Source organism: Chenopodium quinoa, unplaced genomic scaffold (assembly GCF_001683475.1).
Source record: "Chenopodium quinoa cultivar QQ74 unplaced genomic scaffold, ASM168347v1, whole genome shotgun sequence".
Classification (NCBI taxonomy): domain Eukaryota; kingdom Viridiplantae; phylum Streptophyta; class Magnoliopsida; order Caryophyllales; family Amaranthaceae; genus Chenopodium; species Chenopodium quinoa.
Window position 1 is genome coordinate 1451566 of NW_018745275.1, and position 20128 is coordinate 1471693.

General features: G+C 36.5%; 1 protein-coding gene across 3 annotated transcripts; it reads right to left on the reverse strand.

The window, feature by feature from the left end:
* Positions 1 to 11034: 11034 nt before the first annotated feature.
* Positions 11035 to 19911, reverse strand: LOC110711458 (peptidyl-prolyl cis-trans isomerase FKBP19, chloroplastic). 3 transcript variants are annotated; one of them, XM_021889834.1, is made up of 12 exons: positions 19434 to 19910; positions 19319 to 19363; positions 16194 to 16248; positions 15939 to 16100; positions 13810 to 13895; positions 13656 to 13706; positions 13325 to 13405; positions 13182 to 13226; positions 11995 to 12050; positions 11633 to 11708; positions 11443 to 11556; positions 11035 to 11341 (listed from the first exon to the last, which is right to left on the reverse strand). In XM_021889834.1, exons 1-11 carry the CDS (start codon positions 19752 to 19754, stop codon positions 11461 to 11463), a joined length of 1074 nt encoding a protein of 357 aa, XP_021745526.1. In that variant the 5' UTR covers positions 19755 to 19910; the 3' UTR covers positions 11035 to 11341; positions 11443 to 11460. The 3 variants fall into 3 exon arrangements, with proteins under 3 accessions (XP_021745526.1, XP_021745527.1, XP_021745525.1); XM_021889835.1 differs by having other exon boundaries at positions 11035 to 11556; positions 19488 to 19911; XM_021889833.1 differs by having other exon boundaries at positions 11035 to 11556.
* Positions 19912 to 20128: the final 217 nt, after the last annotated feature.

Consider the following 20128-nt stretch of genomic DNA (forward strand, 5'->3'; position numbering starts at 1 on the left):
AGGCATGTATGCAAGGTGAAGCATTGGTTCAAAACCTTTCACAAGGTTGTTGATGGTGAAGAGCTCTATATGGGGAACAACTCTTCCATCATGGTCCAAGGAAGAGGATAAGTTGAGCTAATGTTTAGTTCGGGCAATGGTATCATTCTTAGGGATGTATTATATGCTCCGGATATTTTTCGAAATCTTGTATCAGGCCCTACCCTGAATAAACTTGGATATAAACTAGTATTTGAAGCAGATAGATGTATAATTACTAGAGGCAGCACTTTTATTGGACGTTGTTACTTGACTCATGGTTTGTTTAAACTCTCGTTAAGAGAGAAGTGTGTATTATTGAATGACGTTTGTATGAATGTTGGTAATGACAATGGAGTGAATTTGTTTTATTTATGGCATTCTAGATTGGGTCATGATAATTACAATAAGTTGAATTTCATGTCTAAACTAGAGTTAATTCCTCAATGTGATATTTCTCTTAATAAATATTCTACTTGCATGCTTAATAAGATCACTAGAACCCCTTTTAAGAAAGTTGAGAGATGTTCTAAGATCTTAGAATTGGTTCATAGTGATTTATGTGACTATTAGAGTACACCTTCTTTGGGAAATAAAAGATACATAGTTACATTTATTGATGATTTTTCAAGATTTTCCTATGTGTATCTTTTATATTCCAAAGATGAAGCCTTGGTAAAATTTTGATATTTATAAAAAAGAGGAAGAAGTGCAAGTAGAATCTTTAATTAAGATATTGACAACCGATAAAGGAGGGGAGTATTATGATCCTGCTTATTTCCAATCTTTGGGTATTATTCATGAGACTACAGCTGGTTATGCACCACAATCAAATGGTGTAGCTGAAAGGAAGAACAGAACTCTTCAAGAAATGGTTAATTCCATGTTATATTACTCCGGTTTGAGTGAAGGGTTTTAGGGTGAAGCTATGTTGATGGCTTGTTACATACTTAACCGTGTTCCCACTAAAGGAAAGGATTCCACTCCTTATGAACTTTGGTACAAAAGGAAACCAAACTTGAAGTATATCAAGGTTTGGGGTTGTAGGGCAGTTGTAAGAGTGCCCGGTAACAAAAAGAGAAAGCTCAATGAAAGGGGCTTGGAATGCATTTTTATAGGTTATGCTGAGCATAGCAAAACCGATTTTCATCAATGAGTAGACCTAAGGATCTACAAGAAAGTACCAAAGGGAAGGAAATTGTTGATTATGATGATGAACTTGAATCTCATGTAGGCTCATCTAATAATGAGGATGAGACTCCTCATGTTAGAAGAAGTAAAAGACAAAGGAAAATTAGGAATCCTCTAGATGACTTCATAATTTATTTGGTTGAAGGATCTAGGAATGTCCTTAGTTCCACTACTCCATATTGTTTCAATGTGGATAGTGACCCAAAAACTTATAGTGAGGCCATATCTTCCCAAGAGAGTGCATTTTGGAAAGAAGCTATAAATGATGAAATGGACTCCATCATGGGAAATGACACTTGGGTCTTAGAGGATTTACCTCCCGTTTGCAAACCTCTTGGTTGTAAGTGGATTTTCACTAGGAAAAGGAGGTCGGACGGCTCCATAGTGAAATTTAAAGCCAGATTGGATATCCAAGGCTTTAGGCAAAAGCATGGTGTTGATTATTCCGATACCTATGCACCGGTTGTAAGAATTACCTCGATAAGGTTATTGATTGCAATGGCTTCGGTATATAATCTAGTGATTCATCAAATGGATGTCAAAACGGCATTCCTTTATGGAGATCTAGATGAAGAAGTGTATATGAAACAACCCGAAGGGTTTGTTTTGGAAGGACAGGAAAATAAGGTGTGTAAATTGGTTAAGTCTTTGTATGGACTTAAACAAGCACCAAAACAGTGGCATCGAAAATTTGATGACACGATGTTGTCCTTTGGATTCAAAGTGAATCAAGCTGATAAGTGTATATATAGCAAATTTGATGACAAAGGTCATGGTGTCATCATTTGTCTATATGTTGATGATATGCTTATCTTTGGTACAAGTCTACAACAAGTAGAATTGACCAAGGAATTCTTAACCTCATCTTTTCAGATGAAAGATTTGGGGGAGGCGGATGTCATTTTGGGCATTAAGATAATTAGGGACAATGGAAGATTTATTCTAAGTCAATCTCATTAAATTGAGAAGATGATCAAACGGTTTAATATGTTTGATAAGTGTCCTGTAAACACCCCCATGGAACCTAATGTTAAATTAGTTAAGAATTCGGGGAAAACAATTTCCCAATTGGAATATTAAAGGATAATTGGATCCTTGATGTATGCCATGACGAGTATAAGACCGGATATTGCATTGGCTGTGGGGAAACTAAGAAGATTTACTAGTAACCCGGGTGTAAAACATTGGTTTGCAGTTAGGAGGGTCTTGAGGTACCTTAAAGGTACATTGGATTATGGTTTGTCCGATCCTATAGTGGATTTCCTTCAGTTTTAGAAGGATATTCTGATGCAAGTTGGATCACTTATAAAGAGGATGACTCTTCTGTGAGTGGTTGGGTGTTTATGTTTGGGGGAGGTGCCATTTCATGGTCTTCCAAGAAACAAACTTGCATTGTCGATTCCACTATGGCAGCGGAATTTATAGCTCTTGCTTCAGCTAAAAAAGAAGCTGAGTGGTTGAGAAATTTCATGTTAGAGTTGCCTTTATTGCCTAAGCCAATATCACCGGTGGCTATTCATTGTGATTCGAATTCGGATTTGATAAAGGCATATAGTCAAGTGTATAATGGTAAGTCTCGGCATATTTCACTAAGGCATAGCCTAGTGAAAGAACTTATCAATGATAGGGTCATAAGTCTTGACTATGATCCTACAAAAATGAATTTGGCAGATTGCTTTACTAAAGCAATGCCAAAATATTCCATCATATTTGCTTTGACTGGAATGGGTTTATGTCCTAAAGCACAAATTTGTGAAACCCAATCTAACACTTAAAGAAACTTAAAGGTTTAGATTCAATGTGGTTGAATTACATTTTTGTTGTTTGTTAGCAATATTTGTTGACCCATATTGTTATGTTACTTGTGACGGTAAGGTAGCGTCTATTTAAAGTTCTCAAAGATTTAGACTTGAGAAGCTCTAAATGAAAGTGTCTTGTCACAAGGGCACATTTACGTATATGAGAACCTACCTATATAAGCTCGAAGTTTAGCCACTTCAAGAAGTCTAGATGGACATATAGAATTTGATGAACTTATGATACATACGGACACATGGCTAGATAAAAGTGTCAAGTGATGTTAGATTCGAGTTATCTTGTGTGTATTTCACCTTCGAATGGTTAGAGATATCCGTGTGATTCAACCCATATGGAAATCATGGGATATGATCATCGTTAAGTGTGTAATACTAAGTGTCAATTCAATCCGTAGGGACATTGACATTGATGCATCAGATGAAGCTTAATTGATAGAAGTAGAGAAGGTTTTAAAGGAACACTCTAAATGGGGGAGGATTGTTAGATATTTAAAGTGTTGATGGTTGCGCGTTCGCGACCATGAAGAAGCGCTCGCGCATTATAGGCGCGGCCTCGCAGAGATCGCGCCTCAAAATCGCGCACCTCTCTGGAAAATCAGGTTGATTTTGGTGGCGCGCCCGCTCCTTTAGGTGGCACGCCCACGTCTTAAACGCGCCTAAACCGCGGCCCATTCTGGAAAAAGTTGGAAATTTGGCAAAATGGGGAGGAGCGCCCGGGCACGAAGCTGGCGCGCCCGCGCTGCCTCCCTTGACTTCCATTTTGCGGTTATTTCCTTTATATTGGATTGGTGCCTTTCGATTTTGGATATAGAAGATATAACTTCGTCTCTGAAATACTCTCCTCTCTACACCATCATTGAAGAAACTTGCAATCTCTTCCTTAATCCTCTATCATTTAAGTTAATTGATTGAGAATTAGATCATCTTTCTACACATCTAAGTGCTTAAAGTGTAGAGTTCGTCTATTGTATCTCAAAGCGTATTTCTAGTTCAACCCAAGCACCGTTGTGGGGGAAATTAACGCTTTAGGAAAGTGTTCTCATGCCTTAGACGAGTATCAAGTATCAAAGACTCACGTCGTCCATGGTATTCTCGTGTTCTTGGTCGTTTCTTCGGTTTGGAGTGAGGCAAGTGTAATTCTTCATACTAGTTGTTTGGTTTAATCTTCTGTAATTGAATTTCTAAACTAGTTGGTGTTTGGTTTGTTGGTGTAATTGATTTTATATTACATTGTAATTTCATATTGCACAAATTCATAGTATTAGAATTTGTACTAGCATTAGCATATTATATAACATTTCATGAATTTTAAAACTTATTTTGTTTTCCCTTTCCCTCAATAAGTCTAGCATAGGCACCCTCCATCTTTTTTCCTAAATTTACTTAATGAGTTTGTTTTTGCCCTTTCCATTTCAATAAAATAAGTATTTACTTCCTTGCATATGATCATTGCATTGCATTTCAAAAAAAAATTAAAATAAATAAATAAATCCACGCCGAACTATGCACGATGTATACCAATGATTTAAGGCATCCCTTGTAGCCACATCATATCACCTGTACCCCTTTAAATATAATATTGCTTTTGATAAACCATATTTAGCCTCGTCTAACGATTGGCCTTTCTTTTTTACCCACATCTACCTAACCTTGGGATGGGACGGTGTGAAAATTATGCAATTTTCAAAGCCAAGTACAAAAGCTTGAGTGTTTTTACCAAAGTCCCAAAATTTCGAAAGTTCAAAAAGAAATAAAAGTGTGCAAAAGGACAAGTGTTCCAATGTGTTTGAAACGACAGGTCTCGAATTGCGTCTCTTATCTAGTGCTCAGTACCGTACCTGAGAAACATGAATGCCAAGTGAATGATAAACCGCATGATCGGGATTGCCCACACTTATCCAAAGAAGATTTAAAGACAAATCTCAAATGCAAAAACAAAAAAAAACAAGTTCAAAAGTGAGAAACCTCGAGAAAGTATACAAGTACCAAGATTCAAATGCAAGGTTGCGCACCTTGGGGGCTTATTTTAGGTCTTGAGCCTTTATACCTTCTTCGTTAACCTTTAGCCTAACCTTGTTACAACCCTTGAAAGACCTCCTTGAGGTGTACACAAACTTGTGCGAGGTTCTGCTAAAGCTACGTTCGGCTTGATTCCTAACGAATACATAGGCAACCTCACATTGGGTTGCGACCATAATAAAAATGCATTCACTCATATTCACATCATGATCATATGCTCATCCCTATCCCTTTAGAGCTAGAATTGGGGGCTTGATCCATACATCAATAGCTTACCCAGCTTGAAAATCACCACCATTTGGCTCTTCTCAAAATATTTTTCCATACCTTTAGCCTCTGCAGCCTAACCTTAGTGTCACTTTCACACACAACACAAATACGTAGGCAAATAATCCTTCCCTTAGGAACCCTTTGACATGAGATCGTGATACGACTCTGAAGCCACCTTGTCATCTTAGAATCACTCATTATCGTAATCATCATTACATCACAAAGTATATATGAGGTACTTAGCATTTGAGCCTAAGTTACCCTAATACTCTTATTATCGGATCATCAATCCTTGCACCATGAGATACAACGATGAATGCATACACTTGATTAAGCTCATTCAACATACATCATTACTCGGTTCATTCTTTTCCTTTTGGGGAAGTTCAAAAACTTCGTTTTTCACCAACACTTTACCTTTTTTCATTTTCACGTCTTTCTTTTCGAGAGAAAGTTGGTACCCTCCACAAAAATGAAAGAAATTTTTTGCTTTTCTACATTTTCGAGTTACATGAGCACAATTACAATAACACAATGTACACACAAGCCATGCACATTGAGTCATGTCGTGTCAAATCGCATCAAGCCGATTTGACTACACCGAGTTGCACAATGAGTCATGCACAACGAGTCTTGAGTCAACCTCAAGTCAACCAACTGTCAAGCTCCTTTGGAAAAATTTAATTTTTTTTTCACGGCTCAGGTACATCATCTGTACGGAAATTTTTCCATGATTGGATTGTCATGTATAATCTCCTCTGGCAATATTTCCAAGAGTGGATAGTCACGTATCTTCTTCATCTTGCAATTTTTCCAAGATTGGGTTGTCATGTATCCTCTTCATCTCGAAATTTTTCCAAAATGGATTGTCACAAGTCTCTCTTTTGGCAATGTTTCCGAGATTGGATTGTCATACATTTATCAGATCCCTTGGCAATTTTTTCTGAGATTGGATTGTCATTCACCGAGTTCACCATGGTAAAGTTTCCCAAAGAGGATTGTCATGGGTCATTATTCAATTTAATATTTCGGCAAGGTTCCCTGACGTGGATTGTCATTCATTTCAGTGGTGACGAATTTTCCCGAAGCGGTTTGTCGTTTAGCTCACCGACAAACGTTCCAAAACGCGGATTGTCGATTGTGGCAATATTTTCCTAAATGGATTGTCGTATAGCATTGGAAAATTTTCCGAAGTGGATTGTCTTTCAACAATTACGTTCCTATGATGTGGATTGTCGATCGTATTAATATTTCCTATGATAGATTGTTACGTGGCATTGACAAGTTTACTTGAGCCTCGTGATGAGAAATTTATTCTTCCATGAGCCTCGTGATGAGCAATTTATCAAGAAATCTCGTTTACGATAGCATTGATTAGTAGTCGACCCGATTACGATCATATTGATTAATGATCGGCTCGATTGCGATCACATTGATTAGTGATGGGCCCGATTGCGATCACATTGATTAGTGATCGGTCTGATTACAATCACATTGATTGGTGATCAGCCCGATTACAATCACATTGATTGGTGATCGACCCGATTACAATCATGATTTTAAAAATGGTTTGATAGCACTTTCAAGGCGAGATATAACCATTAAAGAAGATTTCAATTTTCGAGCTTGGTAAGATCTTGAGGAGTAAGATTTTACGATAGGCACTATCACTTCTAAAGCATGAAGATTAGAGAAGACAATTCAAGGCAAAGTAGTTTTCGACAACGCTCCCTAAGGATGAGGAGGTTGTCACCTAGTTTGAGAAGACGATTAAAGACAGAGTAGTCTTTCTCTGAGAATGAGGAGGTTGTCACTGATGACGCTCCCAGATAATAAGGAGGCTTTCATTTGAATTCAAGACAAGGAGTCAACGACGCAACCTGAGAATGAGGAGGTCGTCAAGTTGAGTTCGAGCTGACAAGATGTCACCTAGAGATGTGTACCCGACAATGTCAAATACGCATTTATTCCCCTATAACTCCTTTATTTGTATAACTGACGTTTTCTGCAGGTATCGACGTTAAAAGAATGATTTAGGAACGCAGAACATTCTAGATCATTCTCCGTCCCTATCGATTTACTTTGTATCGTTTTCAAAACTTACTTTTCTCCAAACTCAATCAAAGTGAGCGCTTCTGTAGACACCTGATTGTGTCTCCCCAAACACTGAACCCAATGATGAGTGTATTTCACGTTTGAATCGACGAGTTCGGCAAAGAGTTGAAAGGTCGCACAAAGTTTCCTTAAGCCTAGACCATTTTTCTAACCTTACCAAAAATGTCTTTAAACCCAAAAAAGATTCATTTCGTGTCCTGAAACCCAAAAACATTCATTTTGTTGCCTTAAACCCAAAAACATTCATTTCATATCCTTTAGCCCAAAAAGCATTCATTTTGTGCCTATAGCCATAAAAACGTCCAACCTGATTATTTTGGACTATTTTCTCAGTCCAATTATTGTTAAGATGGATGGGGCTCAAAAAGAGCTTTCCAAGATATATTATAAACCCAAATCCGACTTTAAACGAATGAAATATGGCCAAAATACTAAACCGAACCCGAACCGAGCCTAAGCCCACCTTTAGTACGACCCAATGCTTATATGGAGCCCAAATATTTTATTTAGGCCCATATGATCATACTCCTAACCGCAAGACAACAAAAATCTTCTAGAAGGTTCTAATTTATCCCTCCCGAAAGATAAAGATCAAGAGTTTGAGATTGAATAGAACTCTTCATGCGATGAACTTTGAAAATAACCTAAATCAAATCCATACGGATATATTTTACAAAGATAAACCGCTAGAAACAAACTTCGTACAAACATCTTCTATCCTATGAACCATCGCATAGCGATGGATTCATCGCAACAAGACAGACCACTATCGCAAAACGACGAGGGTGTGTGTAGGGAATCGTTCAACTCTCTTTTTTCCTTATAAATAGAGGTCGTTTTCCTCGATTAAGAAAATCAACAATCAACAACAATCATCAATAACCTAAACCCATATTCTTAGCCTAAATACATCCTAGATACATCACAATCATCCAACATACTTCCTTTGCGTGATTCGAATACTCCAAACCATACCCAACGTTGTCTTCGACCTCGACGTGAAAGATTGATTTTTCATGAGGGTTTGGACCCAAATCTGTATTTCTAATTATTTTAGTTTATTATTTACTTTATTGTTTACTTTCTTAAAGTTTACTAACGTGTGTATTGTTTTAATAGCAAGAAGGTCGAGACATCGAAGTAAGTAATTTAATTACTTTCTTTAATAAAAATCATGTTTAGTATAACGCTTTGATTTTGTTATTAGTATCATGCTAGGATTGTTATTAATCTGTTTAGTATCATGTCTAGGATCTTACTACTAACGATATTTTCATGATGATGATTATGATAATTATATGTTTCTTAATTATCAATGATTTATTGTTGGATCACGCCCCTTTTTGCAGGTTTAAAAGGAATTTGTAATTGAAATCATGCTTAATAAGATAATTAATAATTGAATTTAGGTTTAAATGTTTTCAATTCAAGCGATCACTAATGTTGGATTTAATTGTGCATTATTAATAATCAACCAACATAGATTAAACAGTTTCAAGATTAATTTGATGTATGTATGTTAAATCAAAAGCGCACATGAATATCAATAAGAATCAAGTAGAGGGCTATTTAGGACAGGTTTGATTTCTTTGAAGGTTGAATTTGTACCATCATCCCCAAACACCCAGTCATTGTTCTAGACCACTATGGAGTTAGCATTGTGATTGTGAATGGGGTGTAACCTTCACAATCGTGAACGGTTAACAAGTTCCTAAAATTTGTTGGCAACTCTCTTTTTCTAGCTTCTTTTCCTCGGAGTGCCGGCATGCTTAATGACCCACATATAGGGCGAGGAAAAATTCCCTACACACACCCTCATACCCGAACTAGGTTGGGTCTCGTAGCTAAATGAAACTGCAAACCAAAATTATGAGTTTTACGAGCTCTAAGGGATTCTGACGGTTTATATCAGAGATGCCTTTTTTTATTCAACTCAAGTGATTTTCCCAACTCCCAAAATTGGTATTTATAGGCATGGCATCTCCTTTCCCACATTATTCTTTCCATGAGGGACTTGGAATAAAGTGAGAAAAACTTGCAATTAATTTAATTCAAAAATAAATTAAATACCAAAAGCAATAATCAAACAACATGTGTCAACACAAGAGCAAGGGTAGGTGAGGACTATAAGCTCCCCTTATTCCCCAAGCAAACCCTAAGTCCCCGACCCACTAACCGGGTCCAACCATGGCGCGCCAGCTGGCGTGGCCTGTCTTGGGCACCAAGGCTGCCTCGCTGGCGGCCTGGTCCCTCGGCTGGGCATGCCAGCGGCCCATGGCGCTACTGCACAAGCAGGCCTCGCAAGCAATACGGGCTGCTGTGTAACGATGTTGTTGCACTTGCTGGGTGAGTGGTGCGAGCTTGCTAGCGCTAGCAGCAGCTAGCGAGGCCCAGCACGCTAGCATACGGCTGGCCATGCTAGCGCTGCTAGCATGCGAGCTCAGCCAGCAAGCCCTTGCCAGCACGCGCATACGGCTACTAGGCTTGCGGCCTAGCTAGCGCATTGGCTAGCAGCCCTCCTAGCCTAACCCTCACATGGCTAACTATTTTCTAGGCCACTACGAGGCTACGACTAAGTGTTGACTCATTATATGTTGTTTGACTTATTTCCTCGTCTTATCGGTTCCTAGAATCAACTTGACGTCGGATGCTCAGCTTCGACGCTTTAAGCTCGGAATCCGACGTCTGAGTGAGTAATATCTTTATTGACGTATTAAACCCTTCGGATTAATTCATCACCTTAGTTCGGTTACACGATCGGGTGTGACCCGCAGGGTTCAATCAAGAGCAAGCTGTAAGATTAATTATTTTAATCTTACTGATCGAAAGAGGCTTCGAGCTAGGAATTCCGATCACTTGAATTCACTGAATAATTAGCTTTCTAATTAATTTCTAACCCTCTATCGGAGTAATACACTTGTTCGAAGGACACCATTCCTTTCGTACTTTTGGGTTATACCTTACAAATATCCCACTAGCCTAGTAACTACTCGTACATCTCACACAGAACCTCTTACTTCAAGTGTCACGCCAAAACACTCCAATTCACCTCCTTGGCAATGCATGTATTTATTTACATTACTCTTCTTACGAAATATACTAATCAAATATACATTGTACTTGTAATTAATGGCTTTATGCCCGTACTATAATTCATTTGTATTGGTGGACTTGTACTCCAATTCACCTCCTTGGCAACGCATGTATTTATTTACATTACTCTTCTTACGAAATATACAAATCAAATATACATTGTACTTGTAATTAATGGCTTTATGCCCGTACTATAATTCATTTGTATTGGTAGACTTGCAGTCGGCCGTAGTTTTTACCTATCTTCAACGGAGTTTTCCATGTCATCATATCATGTCTCTCTTTATTTTTCGTCTTTTATCATGTCCTAACCAAGAGTTGTCTCTTTGGACAATTTTTAGCATAAGGAGATATTTCCTAATATAACTTTTTCATTATGAACTTCCCTCATAAAGAAAGTTTCTTAGTACAAAGTATTTTTAATGTTTATTGAAAATAGTATAAAAAATTCTACAACGAATGCTAAAATAAATTTTGTAAGCTAGAATGTGCACTGATGGAACGGAAGATGTCATTCAAAGTTGAATAATTTGTTCTTATCATTTTGATTATAAAGCAACACAATTGAAATAGTAGAATTGCATTTAGTTTCTTCTATGGAAAAATACTGAGAAATTACAAATGCCTATCAATGCAAAAGAGGATAAAACAAAAAAAAAAAAAAAAAAATTAAAAATTAAAAAAAAAATGAATGAAAAACAATATCAATATAGAAGGAAACATCATAAGCATTAGCCTGCAGGCGACATCAGCAGGAACCACACTCCTTTGCCATTCCATATTTCGGTACCTCAAAACTACAAGGGGCAAACCTCTGGCTGCGAGAAGAGGTAGATTAATTCAAGTAACACTGAAAGTCTCAGAATAATATAATTTCAAACAACATTGTACCAATAAAAACTAAATAGTGTTCAACAACCAGCGAGAGCAGCAACTTTCAATTTGATACGATTTTGAGGAGCTCAATATCAAACAATAGAGTCTTGTCTATAAGTCCCTGGTTCCTCAGCACAAAATCCAATGCCCTTTGCCCCTGTGGATATAACTTTGTCAGTAACACAGACATTAGAATGAACAACGCAATGAAATCGTTGACATATCCTACATACCGAGAACGTTGTTGGCTTAGGTCCCTTCTTAGTGTAGTCGTTGTCAGGGTATCCCAGTTCTGGAGGCACTATAACCCTGCACCATCCGAGAAATCCAACCGCCCTTTGTCAACTTACAAAATTCCACTCTTGAAAGTATTGCAATATAGAGAAATCCAATGAGCAGCAAATGGCTATATTAGTCTACATTAGTTGTTAAAATTACAAATATAAATGTTCGACCGAATTTCTCCTTAGCAACAAAAGATAGCTTAGGTACTCTTTCCGTATCACAATAGTTCTCTTTTTTGCAAATAAGGATGTTAGTAGGAGTTCAAATTTTGTGATACCGGAAAGATTATCCTTTGCCAGAAACTGAATACCTCCTAATTCCACCCAATGACATGCCTAAGACAGCTTCCTCGAATGCTGGGATAACCTGCATGTTCAGGTCAGGCATCAGCTTCGTCAAACACCTTCCAATCTAATCATGATCACCACGAAATGACAGTAAAAGAAGATTAAGCCTCTATATTCAAATTTAAATATATTTTAGTCATCCATTTTATGTCCATCACTCTTATGTGTAATATTTGTTAGTTAATTAGGCTAAGACAAAAACATCCATCTAACACAACTTAACACATTACAACAACAATGAACCGGGTCGAACCACCCTCACAACCAATTCGAGTCTATGAGAGAAGAAAGAACAGCAACCCAAAAGGTTCATGATCAGTAGCAGCACAAAGAGGAAGAGGGCTATTAATGAAGAACTTGGAGGAGTGGTAACTGGTGTTCTGTTTTTAAAGGTCACAATGGCATTACAAGACAAATCTCTTTATAATTAGGGTACTTTTTGTATCGCTGAATGCTTGGTATATAATGTAGTCGCAATGGAATAGTAGTCTCTTACGTGATTTGTGAGATTAGTCTAGTAGAGAGAGAAGCAGCCTCAAGCTGCCCTTTTGGAGAGTTATAGCCTCAAGCTATATTTCTTGTATCTGTTACTTTTAAATATCACTTAACCGCAAGCTTTCACCTTAATATATGTTCTTGTGTCTTAAACGCTGCATCTGATTTTCCTAGTCTATAGCAAGTCTATAACCCAATTTTACACCAGTTAGAGAAGCCTAAAGCTCAGCATATACTCCTTCTAGCCTAAACTAATGGAGATGCTGATTCTGAGTATATCTGTTTCAATTGTTTGCCCCTTAGGCAAAGATTGTTAGTCTTGGACCAAAATTTTGCAAGTGGATGGGCATATTTAAAGAACGGCCCATAATATTTAAACGGCCCAAAATGTACATGGGGCAAACAAATAGGGTCGGACGGGAGGTGGGGGTGGAGGGGGGGGGGGAAGAGAGAGAGAGAGAGAGAGAGAGAGATTGAGTGTGTGTGTGTGTGTGTATAATAAAGACAGAAGACTTTCGCTGTTTGGAGTTATGCAACGAAGTTATTTAAAAATAAATATATATATTAAATGCAGTCAAGAGGAAATGGAATGAACATATGATATGTGTGCTTCCTTCCATACATCACTGTTTGAAATAAGGAAATAGTCACATACCTCTTGGGATCCTATTTTGAATTTGAAGAATTCCTTGTCATCGCCCTACATATCAAAAGACCAAAGAGTCACAAACTACTTTTAGTCGCACCAACAAGATAACAAGTATAGAGGATAAAGGCATATTATTATCAGAGTAATACCTCAAAGGACCCACCCTTTGTCTTATTACGAGCTTCAAATATACGTCCATAGTATCCTATTGTGTACCCATCCCAATCTACCTGAATACTTTCAGAATTGAAATGTTATAAAGATTCTCATACAACAAAAACAAATAGAAATTAATTGAGTGAACAAAATTATTCCTTCAACTTGATTGACAAAGCTCTCACAACATACTCAATAACCCTATACATGGTATAATGAACACCAAAACCAATTAAGGGCTAGAAATATATGTATCAAATAAATCAATATACATGAAAAACTGAAGCGAATTGAGCAAGTTCATGTAGGATATGGATGACCCACCACCACACTCTCCCCAATCTTAGGGGTTGGACCAGTTCCTTTTCTCAAGTCCTGGATTGCAAAACATAAAAAGGTAAAGACAAAATGAAAACAAGAAATGATCATGAACCCGTGGGCACATCTTAATGTATGAAGATGGACATAATAACGTAACCTTAAACTGGAGGCCACTTTCAGTTTCAATATAGTCAGGATAACGCATCTTGGTCTTTCCATAATCTTTTCCCCTGAGCGCAGGCACTGAAATTGAAACAGATAAAGACAACCACTGTGACACCTAGAGAGATCAAAATAAGTGGCCCCCAAGTTCACTACCTCTTTAGACTTTTAGAGTCTCACTCCTTTGAAGAGATGGGGAAGGTTTATCCTACAAGTATAGAACAAAGAGGCTATTTCCATTCGATAATTTGTTATGTTTGGTCTTCTGATTGTTTACATTAATAAATCAACACAAGTAGTTTATGAGCCCCCCCTCCCTTTATTTTAAATTTAAAAAACAGGAGAATGTTATCAATCCCCCGAGTTACTTCCTCCATTCCATAATTAGTTGACATGCATCTCTTTTGGAGTGTTTTTTTTTTTTTTTTTTTTTTTACATGTTTCTATTTTATAGGTTAGTTTCATAGATTTCATTCCCTGTTTTACCCTATCTTAGCCCACAATACTCCCTCTGCATTATTTGATTCACTACGATAAAGGACAATAGGAGAGTCATCTCCAAAAGTTAGTTCAGCTAGGAGGAGAGCCCATTGTCCTATATAACCCCCATATCAGCACCCCATGTGACCAATGTGGGACTCAAGTCCCATAACTTGCAATGGACCATAACATACCCCCCTCGTCGCAGGCTACATGGCCTCATGTGGCAGACTTTGCGCTAGATAGAAAGAGGGAGAACAGGAGATAGAGAAAGGTTCCTAGCCCCAGCAAGCACCGACGTCACCTCCATCTGTCACATGTGGACTAAAGGAGCAGTGGTCGGCTCAAATACCATTGAAACGTGACAATAGGAGAGTCATCCCTAAAAGCTAGTTCAAGAGGTAGAGAGCCCATCGTTCTATAAGTAGCAAAATATGTTTGTGTTTGACGATAGATAGTAGGAATTTTCTGTCTCCTTTTTTTCCCTATATAAATAGGTACAAAGGTGATGAGGATTGGGATGGGGATGAGAGAAAGATGAGATAATACTGTGTGGTAATGGGATGAATCCATCACCTTTTTTATTTTTGTTTTTTCTATGTGTGTTTAGATCTTGTATTATTCTTTATATTTTAGGTAGTGTTCTTTGAGTTGGTGTTTATTTTGATTAATTTTTACCATCAGTTTTAAGGTGTTTATGGAGTGACGGTGATACTTTTGTACTAGTGGAGTAGGTGGTGGTGTCATAACCAGTGGTGTTGAGTTTTTCAGTGGTGGCAGAGGTTGCAATAGTGGTTACGTTGGCGATAGTGTTAGCAGTGGTGGTCCTAAGGAAGTTGGTTAGCGTGGTTTTTCTGACATGGAGAAGAGTAGGAGCCTAGGAGGTTAGTGTGTAGGGGTGGGTTATATAAAGGGTATTTTTGTATTTCATCTTTAAATCTCACGCCTCCTTAATATGTGTGCCTAGATGAAGTGTATCATGTGTCAATTAATAAGAAAAGGAGGAAATACATATTAAAGTACCAAGTAAACCCTTACTATAAACGACTCCTCTAATTTAGGTTGTTACTACTAAAATACAGTGTGTGATTCCTACAGGTGTCTGTACCTATCATACAGACGTTTCGTTATAAAAATATAAAGAACATACTTTAGTGAAAAGAACATACTATTAAAATGTAATGAAAATATACCTAAATTAAAAAGAACATATTTGCACCAAAAAAGAATGAAAAGAACATATGTCCATATTCTTTGATTGTCCGTGTAATGTACTCTTTTATTTGTGATATAATGTTCATTGCTTATTGTGTAATGTTTCTTGAATTTTGTCATTAAATTACGGTGGGTATGTATAAATAATGTACATTACATAATATTATCATGTTCTTTAATAATATTACAGATGTTCTTTAGATTTAAAACTAAAAAAAAATAAAAATAAAAACATAAGATTGGATGTTATTTACAAAACAGCTATATGTTTTTTACAAAACAACTGTATGTTCTTTACCAAACAGCTACATGTTCTTTTCGTATTTTTCGTCTGTACCAAGCAAGGTGCAGGCGGCTGTACCTTAAAATTTTCAACTAAAATATACTAACAAAATCAGAGAAGTTTGTCAAGTTTCATAGAAACTTAACTGTCAGCAAATCCAGACCCTGAAGAAGCAGCTATGGAAGGAGGCGCTGATAAGAAGGAAGCAGCGTTCAAAAAGCCAGCTATGGATCCAACTGATGACAATAGGACTTGCCTTCGATTGATTAAGTCAACTCTTCTGCAATCATTATCCCCTTCTCTTTTACCTATCCTCTTCCCAAGAAAATATTAATGTAACAAAAATCTAAGCTCTTCATAACATATGCAGAGTGTTTTAAAGCCTCCAGGTTACAACTTACAAGTTAAATTGAGGGAATCATAAAAGGGAGCACAATCAAATCTCCATAGCAACTTCTGGAAGAAACAAAAATAAGGGAATTATTATCACAACTTACCCTCAAATAAAAAGGGACCAGGTAACAGATGATTAATTATAATCATAGGGGCTGGGAGAGAGTACAATGTAACATGTGCAAACCCAGTATCAAAGATTTGTGTTATGAATAAAACCATTATAACTTTACAATATGTACCTAATAGCTATAGGACATGTACCTCATAGATTTATGACATGTACTTAAATTCTAGCTCATTGATTAGAAGTCTCCGGTCAGAGATATGTGGTTAGCTCCTAATGTACCATTCATTATTGACCAGCTACAAATTATTCAACAATAAAAATGTTGTCATCGTATATAGTTCTAGTAAAAATTATACTTATTATAAAAAATCATTTTGCACCTAACAAACTGACCAGTTGAGAACATTTGGACCAAATTGTTAAAAATGTAAACCAATATAAATATGGTTAAAACTATACATTGATGATTATAATTACTTCATACATTATAACATGAGAAGTTGCTGTTATTGAGGAATATTTCAAGAGACATTTTAGGAAGAGCATATATATATTAAAAGCTAATTTATTGTAAGTCAGATTTGGACCAAAATTTTAAAATAGTAAACCAACATAATATAGTTAAACTATACATTGATGATTATAATTACTTCGATAGATGGTTGCACATCCTTATTTAAAGTGCAAGGTCAATAAATCATTATAATGGGAAAGATGTTTTAACTTAGCCAAAAAGATTGAGAAAAAAAAAAAAATCAATCCACACATAATATTCTATTGAGATTAAAGACATTTCTGTCTATATAACGTATTGTATGGTAAAAGTGAAACATTATTTTAGTTAGAAAGAACGTTTAAAAGGGTGCAATAAGCGCATCCAAACTAGGGTAGCCATTCATCTAAAACAAAAAAAAAAAAAAAAATAGATGTTCTCTACCGAAGAATGAAAAGAAAGACTTACGCTTAACCAACATCTTCTAGGACAAAACTCGACAAAATCAAATGAAAAAGGCACATCAAATTTGTGTTTAACTAAAAGCAATGACTAGATAATCACAAAAGGCAAGAATTGACATCAACATGATATCACTGATCAAGTACTCATTCCGCTCAAATTAAAATCTCATTCACCTTTTGCACATATTTTTTTAGGTAAGTTAATAAAAGAAAAAAAAATAAAAAAAGTAGTGGGGAAAAGATGAATATAAAAACCAAATAGTGTTTCAGTTGATTTAAAGTGATTAGAAAATTAAATAAAGGTGAAATGACACTTTTATTTACGGACAAGATATTTCGGTGAAATGCGTAATTGAATTAGGGACAGGATGTAAACAAAGCTGGCCTCTAGTTTAAAATTAGGAGTGTAGACACTGGACAAATACCTGAGATTTTCTTCATAAATAGAGTCTAATAGTGAGAACTTGAAAAGTACTTCAACTTTAAGTGTTGCTTTAAAAGAATGATAATAATCATGATGTTCAACATGAAGTGCCAGGATTATACAAGGAGATCTCTTGTCCTATCAAAATGACCCAAAACAAAATTAAACAAGCTGATGTATTTTGGGGACAAACCACTACCTCAGCACCAAAGAATTCCCAACTAACGCTGAAAGCTTTGGGGTTGGGCCAAAAGCCAATGTTAGAAAAATAATTTATACACCTATTGAAATTGTCCCATTTTGAGTGTACACTTCTTGCGTACCACTAATTCCTTAGGGACCTCTGTGGTTGGCATCAACCACAAGATGCATCACCAAAGTCTATAACTATTACTGCAGTTCATAATTTGTTATAGCCAGTCAAGTAATATGGAACCCTTGAATTTCGTAAATTTCCATGCAAAGTCCTGAATGATTTCTTATGTTTTAGGAATTAACACTCACATTGACACTCAGTCCCCATCACTAAACTTAGAGCAATCAGCTATATTCTCTCATGGTAATCCAATTACCCCCCACCCCTACCCCCCCCCCCCAAGTCCCCAATAAAGCTGATACTCCTTTTGGTTGTTTTTTTTTTTTTAAATGCTTCAGTTTCCTAAGTCAGCCGTTTTTATAAAGTGCCCCATTTCCTTTTTGGGACATCTCTTGTTTTATACTACGTATTATATCTCTCTTTTCACATGGTCCCTACTCCTACATTTTATTATTTTCTCCTCTCCCATCTCTTACACAATGTTTTACTTCATTCAACTCACCTTCTGTTCTTGTTGATTATGTTTACTCTTTATACATAATTCATTTGCTTCAAAAATGTATCTTTTCAAGTATAAGATCTGATATTTGGCTTTTAAAGAAAAAGGTTTAAGGTCCATCACTTCAAATTCATCGCCCTATACAAACTCCGGCATTTCAGACTATAACCACCCCTTCATCAGCCTTATTTAGCCATATTGAAAATCAAATCTGAGACTTAAAACCCCAGTTTATTTCTCTATCCTTGACGAATCCACTAGGCTGCAACAACAGCCCAATTTACAAACTCCCCCATAACACAAAAGTGGAAGACCAGGGGAATTGTGTTAGAACAATTTGTGCATAGTTATCATTTTCTAATAGCTTCCACAATTTGCATCCAATAAATCAACATGCAAGATTAACTAGTAGCCTAAAGACCAAATAAATTGGGCTTAACAAATTTTAAGCCTCACTAACCCAATAAAGCCATATTTTACTCCCTGCTCTTTACCTTCCTTTTTCCTCTCCTCCCGTCTGTCCTCTCCCTTCCACTTTGAATTTTACTTTCTTTATACGGAGTAACTTTTCTAGTAAGGAATCAAACAAAGAAAACTATCGTTTTTTAAATCCATGTAAAACCATATCCATCGAACATGTTTACTCCAAATCAAATAAAGCCTTCATGGAGCACCAACTTTTTTTTATTCCCCCAAATTCCATATTCTTCTTAGTTCCTATATGATCAATCAACTTAATTTTACTAAAAATACAAGATATTATGCATTAAAAATGCGGGTTAATCTTCTATTTACAAATAATTGAATAAAAAACATAGAAATTCCAAGAGTAGTGCAAGAAGTTAAGCAAAATTATTAATTATGTACCTCTCCAAAAAGCATGTCCTTGTTTTTCCTCAGAAGCTCCAAAACCTAACGAAAAATCATCAAATAAAATCAAAATTCATAATCCAATAAAACCAAACAAAGAAGATAGAATTACTTTTTTAATTTGGCTAATGTATTCGAGATCCTCAGGAGTAGGTTCGGGTTGTACATCGTCTTCCTCATCCTCGAAAGCGGTAGTGGTAGCCGGAATACCCGAGTCATCCATACCAACACGGCCGTGTTGAATTGAACGACGGTGGTTGACATGGTTGAGGGAAAGAGAGAGAATGGTGTTGGTGGTGGTGCTGCGGTTGAATAGGAGTGAGGTGGTGGTGCTACGGCAATTGTAGTGGTGAGATAAAATTGAAGAAAGTATGGTTGAACAAGTTGAAGATGATGATGATGCCAGTGGCAGTTGTAACTGTTGGGTTCCCATTCTCTCTCTAAGCTTATCTAGTCTGTTTTTGCTAAGGAGGATCAGATTAATGTTTTTTTTTTTACTAGGAACATTGCATTATGTCATATGCTGTCATGTGGATTGTTGTGGCTGAATTTCAGATCAGGTTAGTCGTGTATTCCGTTTGTGTTTTATAAAGTGTTACACTTTGACTAATATATAATTTTATATAACTTAATTTTATAAATAAATTAAAAGTAATGGGTAGTTGGAGTATTAAAAAATTATATAAGAAAAATAGTGAGTTAATACTTTATTGAAAAATAAAAAATGTAAAAGACTCTTAGGGAGTTGGGGTTTCATTAAGACTTGTAACCATTGTTAACTAAACGAGAATAGATCTAAGAGTAACG